This window comes from Melanostigma gelatinosum (assembly GCF_949748355.1).
Source record: "Melanostigma gelatinosum genome assembly, chromosome: 7".
Classification (NCBI taxonomy): Eukaryota; Metazoa; Chordata; class Actinopteri; order Perciformes; family Zoarcidae; genus Melanostigma; species Melanostigma gelatinosum.
In genome coordinates, this window is record NC_136640.1 from 18350357 (window position 1) to 18366221 (window position 15865).

Consider the following 15865-nt stretch of genomic DNA (forward strand, 5'->3'; position numbering starts at 1 on the left):
CAAACGAAATGGCGCGGATGTGCACATGCGCTGCGCCTGCACGCTGTGCCCAGTTTTTTTTATTAAATGGCGCGTTGTGCGCAGAATGTTATCGTAAATCCCTATTTCTACTTTGTCTGTTTTAAATTTGCTGCATTTATGCATTAAAAAAAATATCAGATGACTATTGAGGCTTTTCGTCGTGCAGGTTCAACCATCAAGCTGTGGTGATCCATACATTGGTATACATAATGTATATATTAAAATGCACGCGAATTCATTGGACATGGGGTTGGGATTTAAACAAATGTAAACTGGTCGGCAGCTCCAGATCTATTTAAAATGTTGAATATGAAAATGATCCATTCCTATTTCCCTGTTGTCAAACTCACCGTGGAACACCGAAGGGTCCCCACAATTAAAGATCCCATTATATTATCATTGCTGGGCCTACTGTCAAAAACACATTTGAGAAAACCATAATGGGACACAAATATAAAACAGCTCGTTTTATTTGCTCTTTAAATTAGATCAAAGACAGAAAAAAAAATCAGATCACAGATGTTATAATCCAGTGTATTTCAAGTGCATTTTTTCAATTAAACTGTAATATATATACTATATATATATATGTTATCATTTTCATTTTGTATCATGTAGGCCTAAGCATGGTAGAGATAAACAACAACCAAACATGTTCGAGTACTTTAAATAATAATTCAAGTAAATTGATGGAATGTTTTCAATATAGCAAATGTTGTACGCCTATCAAAATGTAAACTTTCAAAAATTAGACAATGTCCATTGAAACAGATGAATCAGACTACCACTGATGCAAGTATAAATTAACAACGTTTCGACCAGATAAAGAAAAAGTTCAGAAGTATTAAACAGGTGGATCCTATTTACGTGTCACAGAACAACATTCACAATTTTCAGACCACTTGAATCACAATCTATGAATGTATTTACAGTATAAAATGTACAGATGCGTGTTTGTATTTTTTTTTTTTTTTTTTCAAAGTTTGTCACGGGGCTTTATTTTAAAGCATTTAAGGAACATGTAGAATTTAGGCAAACATGTGGCACGGAGAGAAAAGAAACCACTGTGGATGTGGCCTCCTCAATTAATGGTCGCCAATAATTTAAACTTGCTCCTAATTATTGACACCATCAAAAGGTGCACGGGAAAAATGGCAAACTCAACTATCGTAAAAAAAAAAAGCATCCCGAAACAGGCTAGGCCAAATCATAACAGAGGACAGTCACATTTCACAAGACTTTGCAAATTGGTTGGCAATATTTTTTCTGTCCGTTTACGAGCTCGTTAGGCCTCTTTACCACAATGTTTTAAGACGAGGTGTACTAACACTTCTTTTTTTTTTTTTACCTCAGAGTTTCTCCAAGCTTTTGGGGTTGGTCAGTATTTCTCTTGCCAGTCGCCAAGTCTGTTTGGCCGCATTCTCTAGACCAGAGTGAGGTTTTCCTTGAAACAGGTCTAAATTAGGCAGGAAATAATGCGGGCACCTTCTGCACTGCAAACACGAAATGAGCTGCAATAGTATCCCGTTCAGGCGGTCGCCGAGGCAGTTCTCATCCCAGTCTGACTCCCTGGGATGCTTCTCGCACTCGTAGGAAACCAGCGTTTTCATGTGGTAGTTGTTCAGAGGTGTTCCGGGCAGTTCGAGGTGACGGTCACGTAACGTTTTGAGGACTGACAAGCATTTCTTCCTGCATCCACCCAGGATGAGCCGGTTCTCGGCCTCGGCGAACTGCAAGACCCAGGCGTCGCTCTCCGCCGAGCTCTGCTTGCCGTTCAGGGAGTAGCACTCTTTGGATAAAAGATTGAAACCTTCCGCTTTGACTTCTGCCACTCGGTTGGGTCCCGGCCAGGGGATGTGAGGGAGAGGCCAGTGCGCAGCGCTTCGTGGCCAGATCCCAGTGCACTTGAAAGCCGGCGTGATTTGCACCACGTATCGGTCTCTAATGCGCAACCTCACCTCACTTGTGTCAGAGACCATTTTGATAACATCTCTGTAGCTGCATTTATCCACTGCCTGCGCCACCAGCGTCTGAAATCTCGAGCGGATCTTGCGAGCCGAGAGGTAACCGGAGGCTGTGATGAATTCGACCCAGAGAGACATGCTTCTCTTGCGGCCGTCGCTGAGCTTGAGCACGGCGCAGCCCGGGAGAGATCCGTCATCGACAAAGTTGAATACTCCCATCTGATTTAGATAGAGTACAACCTCGAACTCGGTGGGTGAAGTGACCTCCAGTCCCTCGAAACGGTTATCTATCTCGCTGAGAGAGCTGATGAAGCGGGGCTCCTGCACCTCGACCTCCTTCAGGACATCCGTCACCACCTTGCACACCTCCCGGATGGACTTGGAGATGGCCGCTTTTCGAGACTGACATTTCTCGTTGTAGTATTTGTTGAGGTGATACACCAACTTTGCCTGCGCGGCTATCATATTTGGGCAGAGATCCGGGTTGTACACCGGAGTCTCGCAGTAAGCCGAGGGATCCAACGCGGCTGTTTGTACCGGAGCCAATTTTAGAGAAGAAAGAAATCTATTTAAAATGAAAAAAAAGTCTATTTATAAGACAACTATTTAAAGCAGCGCTCGGAGCACATGCGTTATAATCATATCATAACATTCACAGCTGTTGTACCGTAAACTGCATTGACGTGCACGATGCAAGTCCTCGAATCTATCAGGACGGCCTGCTTAAAAGTCCATTTCTACCTTGTGAGGTTCAGGAGCCCGAAAAATACCTTTTGGTTTTTCCCTGATCACTGTGCCAGTTAGGAGTCCGCGTAATTGCGCAGAGTGGAGTGTTCCCTCCAGACGCAGACGCCCGGTGTTGCTGTGTTTTACAACAGGAGACACACACACTCTTTATTATAAGGGAGGAGTTGAAACCAAGATGTCCAATCGCTGTCTGATGCGTCACCGCTTCCCAGTTGATCGGAAACAAATTCATCCCCGGGTGCTATACGAGTAAAAAGTACAGGTAGTAGTCGTATATCGAGGAGCGGAAGTACACCTATTTGGAGAGAAGAAAAAAAACTACAATTTCACTGCGTTACGTTGCTTTCCTTGGACTGTATCTGCTGCTTTTAAGTCCGCTATATTGAATCATGTGTGAAACAGTAGGTGGATTTAGAACTGTTAAGTATTTGTTCGGATGATAGAACTTAAAAATGTGCCATGTTATTTAAATATTTTATTTTATTTCAGTGGACCGGATCTCTTTTCTTCTACATACAGTTCATCAGATAAATACAGATTCGAATGGAATAGTTGTTTATTTTTCTAAACGAAAATGTAATCGCAATTTATAAATTGAGTTTGTCTCATTTGTGTCTCTTGTTTTTGATGCCACAGGTTATTAAAATATTTATGAAATGTTTTTTTATTAAGACCTTTCAGGTTAGTTCATTCGAACAATCTGGTATCAGGCTTCTTTCTGAGACATCAGTTATCGTGCTATTTACATTTAGCTTGTTTTACCATAAGTCGAGTATGTTGTGCAACAATTCCACACGCAGTCATCTAATTCATGTAATGTACATTAGATAACATCTACAATATACATATATCTTACAAAACACATCTATTTTAATTAATTATTCTGTTGCTCAAAAAAGAAAAGCACATTAACTATTATACAAATAAACTTTATATTGCAATGTGTGTCAATCTGCCAAAAGAAAGAAGGATGTTTAAAAGAGTGAATGTGTAGGTATGTGCTTTTACAATTGTTAGATTATATTGAAAATACTTGTAATGTTGAATCTGTTATAGTTTTTGTTTTCATAAATGCCAACAATCAAAATGTATTATTAGATTTTGCTGAACAATAGACATTGATATTCTACAACCTGTTATTGGTTATTTAATTTTTTCTTCAACAAGATATAAGCAACAAAACAGCAAGAAGAACATAGTTTCAAAGCTAAAATAGGGGAGAAAAAGAAAGCAATATGAAAAGCATTAATTGCTTATAATACTAACAATTAAGATCAATATGGCTGACCATTTTATATAAAGTCCCATGATGTGTTAGTGTGTTGTTTTTAGGCACAGCTATGTTGGTCTGATATAGGCAGTGATTCACAATAAAGAGATCTTGCATCCACAAAACCGTCTCTGGCTCTCATCATTGCACTGGCACTCCATCTCACAAGTGCATGCTTTGAAGAGGACTTCAAAAAGATAATGCTGCACGGATCAGATAAGGAACACAAAGGCATTTACGCTCATCTCTGCTCTAGTCAGAACTGCATAAGACCCGACATTATGAGGGCAAACCGGCACTCGTCAGCTCTGACTCACTGGATGCGGCTGAGCAGGAGGTGGCGTGTGTGGGAAGGACCCTGATAGATAGGTGACTCCCATTATCATCACAGCCTGTCACGGACACACTGCCAGTAGCTGGTGATAATTGCACACTGTTACCAGGCAGAACTTACAGATATGGAGTAGCATCTTTTTCTTTTTTGAACAAAAATGAAATCATGAGATTAGGTCCATATTTCTGACACTCATCACATTTAGGTCTGAATGAATTTCACAAATGAAACTGTATGCACGTGTAATTTCTGAAGGCTACATAATGGAGGGTTTTCATGTGGTGAGAGGGAGCTCACAGCGTCGTGCCCTCTCGGGCTTTGATAGTTTTTCCTCTCACTTCACCGGCTCCCACTGTCTGTGGCCCAGCAGGTACTTTGCTTTTATTGAAACCAGACTAGCCTCACCACAGATGCCTCCGAATCCAGTTCCACCTCTTGAGTTTGTGCTCCGGCCTTTGGCCATACATATGTGCGATAGAAGGGGGGATTTTCATTGTGATGATCACCTCTTAATCTGAAGCATGTGGCTGCACAGATCTCACAGTAACTCAACCTGCTCTGCAGTCCCAAGACGCCAGCGGTTGTCAGGTCTAGACTAAGGCAATCGAATCTTCTTTGCCATAACTTTACCATTACAACCTTGCAAGCTTTGTTGCTTCATTCGCTATCCCGCTAGGCTATTGGAGGCCCTTCAGTGTGATATATGTGGCCGTGATTCCATTACAGGCCTATTTCTGACCCAAAATGCATGCACGATTGTGTAAATCAATACAATGACTTCTACTTCCCCTAATTTTGCACGAGCATGTGACCCTGTTTTCAAGGCCTCTTTGTTTCCAGAGCATGCCTCTACACTTATTCATTTTTTTCCTCCTCCATTTTTCTGTTTCCTTTCTTCAGCAAGACTGATAGTCCTGTTAACATGCCCGGGCATAAGGTCAATGGTGCTTGTCTGATGGCTGAAATTGCCCTTTGATGACACCACTCATGCTATGAGTGACTTGAAATTATATTCTGCTGATTGTACCCAAAGCCATTAAATGTATGTTGTTTTATTTTATATTTCATCCTCAAAGCTTTATGCGGTGTTAATACACACAAGTTCGTCATTTAATTTAACCAACACATTTGTGTTCATATATAAATGAGTAAAATTATTTTAATTGTACAAAACAGTATGTAGCCCCAAGAATTAAATGAAAATTTATATTATTTTGAAAAAGTGACTCTCCGGAGGGAAAATGGAAAAACTCATACTTTACAACCATGAATGTTTATTGGTTATTTTGGCCAACACTATCCTCTGTGGCTCTGGCTTTATCCATATTTTATAAACAAAAGGTTTTACCGTAACAATTATGCATGCTGTTTTAATTTTCAATTTCCTGTATTTCCTCATGCCTACAAAATCAATGGCGATGTAATTACAGCATTCAGCTGATTTTAAGCTGGATCAAGACCTTTATGACCAACTCCTCTGACTGGTATCATAATTATGGATGGCATTTTATGATTTTAATAATCCTATTACACGAGAACAAATAAGGTCTGCCATATGCTTTTTCATTAAATTGCTGGGGTCATTTAGTTTTCAAATAGAGACTCTCAAGCCAGATTCCATACAAAGGGAGTTTACCAGCTAGCTCCCAAGCTAATATGCAGATTAGTCAAAGTGGACTTCATAGGATGACATATTTCAATATAAATCAGATTAAAAGCACTTCAGAGAAGTGCCATCAACACTGGCTTTCAAACTGTGAGAAATGATATCCTTTAATCTCATGGGATAGCCTCTCATGTTGACACATTTCCTCTAATTTTATTTGTCACAAAATGAAATTGTCATTGGGATTTTTAATAACAGGACGTTATTATTCCAAGCAATATGGTGTCTCTGTAGGAGGCCAGTTCATTTTTGGGCCCGAAGCCTCACTGAGGACCCCCTTTGGATTGTGTCCATTCATTTGTTTTATTCTCCACTGTGTATTAGCAGCCTCCTTTGGGGAAGTCAGGGAAGCGGGACCATGTGGCCAGGGGCTCTCAGAGACCCTCAGTGATCACCTCAACAGGCTCTGTTCACTATGAACCATGTCCACCATGGCGCATACACACGGAAAACATCAAACTTATCAGCATGATGGACATTTTGAGAAGACTGAGAGGTGGAAAAAAGTGTGAATTATGACTCTTAATTGATTGTCTCAGCTTCATTTGGCCCCTCACCCCTCCCCTCTGCAATATGGTACGCTTGTCAGCCTTCGTGATAAATTACATGCATGTATTTGCATGAATTTAGCACAAATCCAAATCTGTTTTGTTTGCCAAAATAACGATCCAGAAAATGTCTGGTTTGCTTCACAAAAGGAAGATACAGGCTTACATTGTGTTCAGTGCACTTTCTCCCAGGTATGCAGTTGAGTGCTGGTACAGCGCTCTCCAGTAGTTTTATAAGCACACAGTTTAGCATTGTATTTTGTTGTACGATGCTAAACATCGAATGTGTTGAAACTGGGGCAGGATTGTGGCTTATTATTACTTTAATCAGCATGTTTTTTCCTATTTTCTACAAATCGGTAGGGCTTGGATTGTTGTGGTAAATAATAGTTTATTTGTAAACATGTAGTTCTTTTTCATTTCCTTTTTATTTATCAAAGAACACCTTATGCCTTACTTCCATATTGTCTGTCGTCAAAGGCAACCATTCAGCAGCAGCAGTGTGATTAATCTTAATGTCTGCGAGATGTCTGCATCTAAAGGTGGGCGCTGTAATCATGTGCCCACTGACCCCATGATGCTCATCTACACTCCTCCTTGCAGCCCCCGTGTCTTATAAGTAATTTCAAATCTCAGATTAACCAACCACAGCTCTCTCCCACGTGGCATGTGGTCTCAGAGTTAGGAGTACATTGAAGCACAAAACAAACGGAGTGGAAGAATCGGTGGCATATTCTAGGTTCGGGACTGTTGGTAATCAAATGCTGCTGGTGAGGCCTGTGATAAAATTAGGCAATGTTGCCTAAATAAGGGATGAAGGGTTCATAATTGCCAGTCCTAGAGATCTGAAGTGCCGGGTGGCAACTGTCAGAGCAAGGCTAATGATGACAAATGTCCCGCTATGCAGATTGCTGCAGCAGCACGGGTGTGCAGCTGAGAAAGAACAAGAAAAGAAAAATGCACAGGGCCTACTGAGAGAAAGCCTGTGTGCATATATTTCATGACGTACATGGAAGCAAACCTCCCTAACTGATGGGCTGCCTTTGAAAGTACGAGAGCTTGATGCTGCCATCATAAAATGGAGTCCCCTACAGTACCTGTGACTGCTATTAATAGTCAATACTCTTGATTACGGATAGTCATTACTATCTCCCGCTTAAACCAATGCCTTGAACAAAAAATAGAAACTATAATCAACTCACAATTGCTTGCAAGCATACCAAGATGATTTAACAATGAAAATGTGTCATGTTGGGAAAAGTTAGCTCTAATTTCAGCTAAACAGTCCATCAACTCTATAGTGTAAGCAAGGATCAGCATCGTCCTTGTGTGTAGTTTTCCTCATTCGCTGTTCTTTGGTCATTAAGGTTTTGGAGAAAGATAAATGGCCTGTTACTCTGTGGCTCATGTACAAAATAACAGGCTGTTCCTGGTTAACATAGCTAAACTGTTGTTGGTTAACATGGCTTTAAAAAAAAGAAGAAGTTATTTGTGTCTTTAAAGTGTGCTTGATTTTAACCTCCTTTGTAGCAGAGAGCCATAAATCTGATTTCCCTTACTGTGACGTAAGGCCCACGCGAATAAAAGAGCAAACCCAGAGTGTTGCATGGCCAGATTTCCCCAATTTGTTGCATGAATGGCTTTTGAAAGGGGTCCCTCTTTGTACAAAGGGAGTCTCGTCTTTGTTTGGTTTCGCCCCATCTGTGTCATCTGGTGGTCTGTGCAAGAGGGTGGTGTCTCGGGGTGCTCCCCAGCGGCGATGCCAGTTGTTTTATGGACTCGGCGGAGTGGTGCTGGGAGTTCATAAGTTGGCTGGCCCATTGTGTGCTGAGCCCAGCTGACACGTGTGAATTGACTCCAGCATATTGACAGATCATTTCCATTAATGAATCGGAGGAGTCTGCCTTGTTTCACTCTGTGATTTATGCCCTTGCTTCATCATCCTCTGAGCTCAGGATTAACTAACAACCCCCCGAATGACTGAACCACAAATTACTGGATGAGGCGAGTTTGCTTTGTTCAGTAGTTCTGTGCATGCTGGATATACTCTAAGTGATATTTATGCGTTTTACATCTTTGATTTCAAGTCGAATCAAGGGGATTCATTCATGACAAGTCTGTTGTGGATTTTACAATTTGTTCAACGTATAACTCCTCTATCCGTAGACTCTCTTAGAATCATCTTAGTTCTATCTGATATTTGCATCTGAAATAATATCATTCGTTAAACCATCATCTATAATTCTTTCTAAATGTAATTCTGAACATTAAAACTGCCTACGAGCTTTAACTAAGTGATATACAGTCGGTTATAACAAGCCACCTTTAGAGATGCTTGTATTTACCAAAGAACTGTTTAGTTTTCGGGATGAGTGGCCACCCTCCTGTTTCTTGATTTGATATTGAGCGGCTTTTGTTTGTAACCGCTGGTGTCTCATCAGCTCGGCCCTGATCCTCCATGGCGACCATCCAAATTGTTCAAAGCAACAGCCACACACTGCTGATGGCGCTGGCCTCAGCCTGCCCTGTCACCCCCACACTGCTGCCACATGGAAGGCACATTTGCTCGCCACCATTTTATGCCGCTGTCACCCTCCCTTCAAGAGCGAGGGGAAAGAGGGGAGGTGAAAAGGAAAGGAGGGAGAGAGGGAGGCTCACCCTGAGCGGATGCTAGACAAAGATGGCAGCAGAGACATTTTGTCTACTTTCATTAGTTCTGGTGGGGGTGAGCTGTGCTGAATATTAGCCTGTAACTGGCAAAGCCACACATTGTGAAGCACAGACGGAGAGCATGTCACAATCAAATCTACCCCGCTTCATTTCCATCTTCCTCGCTGAAAAAGTGGGACATATGGGGCAGGGTGCCAATTGCTTATTTTATATGGTAATTAACATCCCTGAAACCATGTTATGTGGTAGGTGTGCCTCAACCGTGACAAAGTTTATCACCAAAAAAAAAAATATATATATATATATATATATATATATTTATTTCCTAGATCCTAACGGACTATAAAGGCGTATGTCATTAAGAAATGAATGAACTTTACTGGCCTTCACTCATGTGTAATAGTTTTGTTGCGACAGTGTCACATTCAGCTAAACCCAGAACCATCCTGAATCAGTGCTGTCATTTCCTGAGTATCTGGTATCTGTCAGTTTAAATTGGGACCCTACCTAAACCCATCCACACATTGTGTGTGTGTGTGTGTGGGTGTGTGTGAAAGAGTGAACAGGGGTGTGTGCGCTAATGCATGTGCGTGAAGGACAGTTAGGTTCGTGAAATGTTTGCACATGCCTGTGATGAACTTGATTGTTAGATTGCTGCAGTTTGTGATCAGCATGACATATTCATAATCACCCACTCCAACACTCCTTTTTGGAGCTCTGCCAAAACACTGATGCTTGATCTGGTTTCCTCTTCTCCAGCCTGCATCTGATTCTTTTGTTCAACAAAATAACAACATTCACCCAGCAAGTCCCTGATAGTTGTGAACCCCAGTGTGTGTGTGTGTGTGTGTGTGTGTGTGTGTGTGTGTGTGTGTGTGTGTGTGTGTGTGTGTGTGTGTGTGTGTGTGTGTGTGTGTGTGTGTGTGTGTGTGTGTGTGTGTGTGTGTGTGTGTAGATGTATCTGAATGTTGTTTTGTCCTGCTGGGCTTTCATCTGTTGGACTCATTATAGTAGTCATCTCACTGGGCTGTAAAGAAGCACAGGAGACGGGCTCCCCATGAAAGAGTCATGATGGAAGAAGAAGTGCTGATGTGCAGGTTTCTGCCTGGAGGCTTTCACCTGCTCAGGAACAGCCCCAAGGCGAAAAGAACCACGCCACTCAGACCAGCCAATGAAAGGATACACAGCTAAAGTCAAACTGTGTTAGTGGTGCTTACTGGAATTGATGGAAAAACGAAAAGTTAAGTTAACTAATTAGTACGTGAATATACTGAATCTCTTTTTAATGACAAAAACAAGTCAAAAAGGTGGATGAAAGCACCAAAAAGATGGATACAGTTGTGCCGTTCTACCCTGGTGAATTTCAAATGATTTTATTAGAGTGTCAATTCTGTGGTCTTGGCAGGTCTTGGGAGGCATCTGAGTGCGGGAGCAGGGTAAGAGCATGTCGGCTGTTGACACCATCTAACGAAGGGAGGATTAGGAGTTTACAGAGGCAGTAATATGATAGGTCAAAAAAGAGGAGGCACTCCTCCACAGCACTTGGCTCTGTAATGAATGATTGACTGGAAAAGGAGAAGCTGCCACTCGCTGGCTGAGTGCTCATCTTGACGCCTGCCGCACCGCTCCACGGCTCCCCTTGATCACGTTTCGCTGCTCCCTTCTCATCTAAGGCACCAGTCTGCAGGGAAAAGCTGCTTTTCCCTCTTATTTTTCCTCCTAATTTACACATTTAAGACATTTTTGTTTGCTTATTTGCAATTCCTTTTTTTTGTCAGTGAGCCTCTCTCTCAGTCGTACTCCCAGTAGAGTTCTGAAACCAGACTCCCCCCCCCCACACACACACACAAACACACACTTACAACCTTCCCTTTCTCTTCTGTTTGCCTTGAGGCAATGAACTAATTTCAGGTTCCATAATTGCGGTGTGTTGTACACCTGTCTGCTATTAATCCTCCCCTGTCTCTCATTCTCTTTCTTAATGAGATATTATTGTAATTATTGTCATTATGCTATTTTCTGTAATGAACTTGATTGATGTTGTTGTTATGGCACTATTTATTCTTTATAATTAGTGTAAATATTTTTGAGAACTTCTGGGTTCAGGCTCTGATCGTCTGACTGTTATAAGTAAACTCGGCCCCTCATTCACTCATCAGCTGACCTCAGAGTTCCCGCTTGGTGTAGAGTTTGCCTCGGATATGGAGAAGAGAGCCGAGCACCCTGGTCACCACTGAATAGGGCCCTGCTTGTAGCCATTTTAAGACCATTACAACAGTGAAAGGCTACACAATAGCTAGGGCTGGGCTTTGTTTCAGCCTGTCACTTGCCCCCTGTGGAAATCAAATAGTCCTTTGCCTTGAAAGAAAAGGTGAAAAAGGTTTTGCCTAAACTCCCATTTTTGGAAAATCTGGTTGTTTTGAAAAGGGGAAAAAAAGGTTTTCAGTGAGTTGATTTTGAATGTTATTGTTGGAGAGGCAAACTACTGGAAGGAATGCTAAAGAAAATCTCAGCTGAATGAACAATGTTGAATTTTTTTTTCTTAGCTGTTCTCAATCCAATTAGGAGTTTAATAAGGGTCATGCATAGGGACTTCACGCTGCAGGTTGGTTTCTTTTGGGTGCCTTTGGGGAGTAGGAAGGGGCTGAAGTTGGATAGGGCCTGACTGAAGGCTGGTCTCTTTAATGTGTACTGAGGGGTCTTGTGCCCTGGTGAGTCATTGAAACTGTCTGGGGAGCACAGATGATCTTTTCTGTTATTCTGAAGGCGAGGTCGGGAGATAATCTGACACTGGTTTGTGTTGGTTTCTCAGGTGGTACCAATTACCTGATCTCTTACAAGCCTTTGCTTCCCCCCCTCATATGCCCCACTGGTGCAGTCTTGTTTGCCTTGAATTTTGCCAAGTATTTAGTACTTTGTACATAACATATTTTCAGTGATTCTTATTCAAGTCAACATCATACAGCTCTTATTAACTCATTTGTAATCCCTGGTTTTTGGGTTTAGTATCTTACCTGGAAAACTGTAACCATTCTTGTATCTTGGAATGTGAGTAATAATGCACAAAGGCGATATGGGCCTTTAAAGGGGCCTTGGTTGATCTTTAATCTCTGCCTATGAGTGGGAAAGTGGGTAGGAGGGCCCTAGAAGTGGACACGTTCAGCCTTTGTGGGTTTGTTCACATGCTGGGTAGCTTTGAGTGTCTGACAGCCGTTTAACTCCACACGACCTGGTTCTCAAATGCCATCATTTGGGCGCTCTTGAATCCTGTTAGGAGCCATAATTACAATTCATGCACTCCCTGCGCTTCTTTGAAGAGGCATTGAGAGAGTAAAGAGGGGTGCGGAGAGCCTGAGAGAGCCCTAGCAATACTGGCCCTTCATCAGTGTGCAAACACTCTCAGGGGCCTTCAGTAAACTGACCAGAATACTTTGTTGTAACCTAGTTTGGACGATGCAGGCAAGATTCACAAAATTGGTTCCTCATAGTGCACATGAGAATATACAGCAAATCTTTCCCATCTTTCAAGTATACAAACATTTCGTAATTTGAAGTGCAAGTGAAGTGAAGCACATTGACAGACTTTCAAAGGGAAAGAGGAGACTGGGTGAGCATAATGCCTAATAGGTGCTTTAGTAATTTCTGAGTTTTCATAGCTTAATCCGTTCTGAAAAGCTGAGGAGAAGAAAGGCTGCAAATGGCCCTCAGTATTAATTCGATGTGACTTCTGTACAATAAGGGCTGTGGATCCCAGAAGCCCATTTCCAAGCTTACCTTCTTTCATCATTCTCAGCCCTTGGAACTTTTGCCTAAATGTTTCATGAAACCAAGGCTGTAAGCCTCTTTGGTATTCTCTCTTCAGAACGCCTGCTTTAAGACTATTATTACACCATGTTCAAGGGAGAGGGGCACATACAAACAGTGACGCTGCCTCTCCATTGTGTGGAACTCAGATTGATTTGGTACAATTGGGAGAGCACTTGTATTAAAACACACCTATTCTATGGCTGATTTCCCCCCTTTCATTTTGGAGTTTTGCAAATGCAAATGAGGGTTGGTTTCCCTCCTTCTTTGTACAAAGTATTCTCTGTGGTTTTCTGAGCACTGATCTACTCATTTTTAAAACTGATCAAATGACGTGTCCTTTATTATTTGTACTTATCATGGATTTCAACACACCATTTCTCCAGAAAAACAATTGTGTGACCAAACTACACATCACACACAACAGCACCTCATTACTCAGATTTCCCCGCCGATATTTTGCTCAGATAAAAATCTAATTAAAATGAAATATTGATCTGTTGTCAGTATGCGGAGACCCTCCTCAGCCCCCCCTACCCCCGTCAAATGTGGGAAAAAAAACAATTTTGTAAACTTTGGGAGATAAAGCAGGCAAAGGATTTGGTTTGTTTTCAAAGAATCCTGTGATGTTGTGCCTCAGGAAAGTGCAGTCTGAATCTCACAGCTATCTCTGCTATGGATGCTTTGAAACACATTCTCTCCCATTAAAAAAATAATGTCAGGGATATAGATACATGTTCGTCGTTTTATAATGCCAAGAAACAAAGAGGCTTCTTTCTTTCTTGTGTATGTTTTGTCTACACCAGATATAGGGGGAAACTAGCAAGGGGCACACTGGGTGGGTCAGTGACCCTGGAGAAAACAGCTTGCATTAATATGGTTTAATCCAATGTAATTAGTCAAATTACAGCACGCCAAGCAGCTTGTCGGGGGCTGTCGGCTTTGGCACACAAAATGGCCTTGGAATCCCACTGGACAGCAAAGCCGCCCTTTTGCACTTACTTTTACTCCTTTCAGTCCATTTTCCTGGTCTCCTCCATCTTTCTTTCTTTACAAAAATGGGGAGGGCTCTTTCTGCCATGCTACAATGTTTTCACCTTTTCCGAGTCGTCTCCCATACCCCTAGGCTGCTAGCTTGGCTTTCTGCCTGCCTGCTAAGGTGGATCAAAATGATATGAGGATTCACAGCACGGGCTACAGAAAGTCAGAGTAATTATATCAGTGCTGCACTCCTCCTACGTGATTTTATGAGAGAGAGTCAGATGCACCCGAACTAGCGCCGCTAAGAACCACAGACATGGTTAAGACACTTCCTCATGTCTTAGGATTAGCATTGGTAAAAAGATTTAAACTATATAATTACATGAGGATGAAGTACAAATGATCTAGTGCACTCAACAGCCAGATTATCATACCCCTGCAAGCCCCGTTCAGCCCCAAGGGGTGAGGCTGGATGACAAAAGGCCCTCATTAGCATAACTTTACAAGCTCTCTCGTTCAGAGAAGCTGATAAGAACCTGTTCCACCTTTGCTTTGGCCTTGAATGGCTTGTTGTGCTTTTGGCAATGACAGATAAGTCAGGGTAATTCCACTTCATGCCTGAAAAAAATGATGCTCCAGATTCTGGCTGCATCCCGAAGGTGTCACCCACGATAATCCTCAAAGAGCGTCCAGCAGAAAGGGGGCTGTGTGTTTTCCAGATGATATACTGTGAATGACAGAAAGAATTATACGAAGGAGGCCAAATCTGTAGCATGTTATTAAGCAATTCTCATTGAATAACGGGGATAAAAGGATAATGGATGAGGGTGTCGTTATTACCTTGGTGCTGAGGGAAGCGGCAACGCAAAGGTAGAGAGACAAGATTAATTGAGGACGAGTGAGGCGCTCATTGCTCATCAGGCCCTCTCCTCTAACCACTTGCTCTTTCTGTCCCTCTCGTCCTCTGTCTCTCCGCCTTTCCATCCTTGTCTCGTTCTTTCTCTTCGTCTCGGCCTTGCTCTGAGCCCCTATCCCTCCCACGCACCAGCAACAAACAAAAAAGAAGAAGAAAAAAGCAAAGTGGGATTTATAGCGATCAGCTTGGCACTCTCAGTGGCAGCCAGAGGAAGCGGGTACCCAGGCCAGGAAGATTTCAGTCATCTTAAGGCTGACAAGTCCCTGAAAAAGTGCTATTAGGAAAAGCTCGCTGAGAAGACCACATACCAAATGACTGCATCCCTTCTCTCAAGCTCCTTAGTGAAGGCATTCTCAAGCTATTTATCTGGATGATGCGCTCAGTGTGTCACACTAAGTGTGTTCATGTATGTGTGTGGCTGTGTGTGGGTCATCACTTGAGCATGTTCATACGTGTATTTAAATGTTGGTTGTGACCCTTTCTTTGTTTGTTTACTTGCTAGCTACATTCAATTTACTTGCAAGACATAATTAAGTTTCCTCTTACAGGGAGGAGACAAAATAATGAACATTTCTGGAAAAAGTCTTGAATTCTGGAATAACCTATTCACCATTACACTGCTACATCGGCCATTTATACAAGCATTGAATACTTTAAAATAAGTGTCAAATCAGTACTTTGATGTCTCTGTTTTTTTTTAAACACAGAGATAGCCATTAGAGCCACAAAGAGGTCGAATCATATGCTCCCAAACTGTAGGTGGTTGGTTAATAAAAGGCTAAATTATTTAATTCATGAAGTGGAACACATCACATGTGTTGACAGTAACAAACTCCATTGGAAAATAGGACCAGTGTATGTTGAAATCAGCTGAAATGCTCCATGACTATGATCCACCTCGCTGTGATTTCAGTAGTGATCACCTCAAACATGTCTTTTGTTCT

The 15865-nt window shown here is 42.0% G+C and overlaps 2 protein-coding genes across 2 annotated transcripts in view; one reads left to right on the forward strand and one right to left on the reverse strand.

The window, feature by feature from the left end:
* Window positions 1-15865, forward strand: part of LOC306780247 (neurobeachin-like) — a gene marked incomplete at its 5' end in the record, with an annotated part of 185287 nt that overhangs the window by 128763 nt on the left and 40659 nt on the right.
* mab21l1 (mab-21-like 1) lies at window positions 573-2682 on the reverse strand. Its single transcript, XM_079271817.1, has one exon. The coding sequence runs from the start codon at window positions 2448-2450 to the stop codon at window positions 1371-1373; it is 1080 nt and encodes a 359-aa protein (XP_079127943.1). The 5' UTR covers window positions 2451-2682; the 3' UTR covers window positions 573-1370.

Coding starts and splice junctions, on each gene's coding strand:
- mab21l1 (XM_079271817.1), bottom strand. CDS start 2,450: ATGATAGCCGCGCAGGCAAAGTTGGTGTATCACCTCAACAAATACTAC.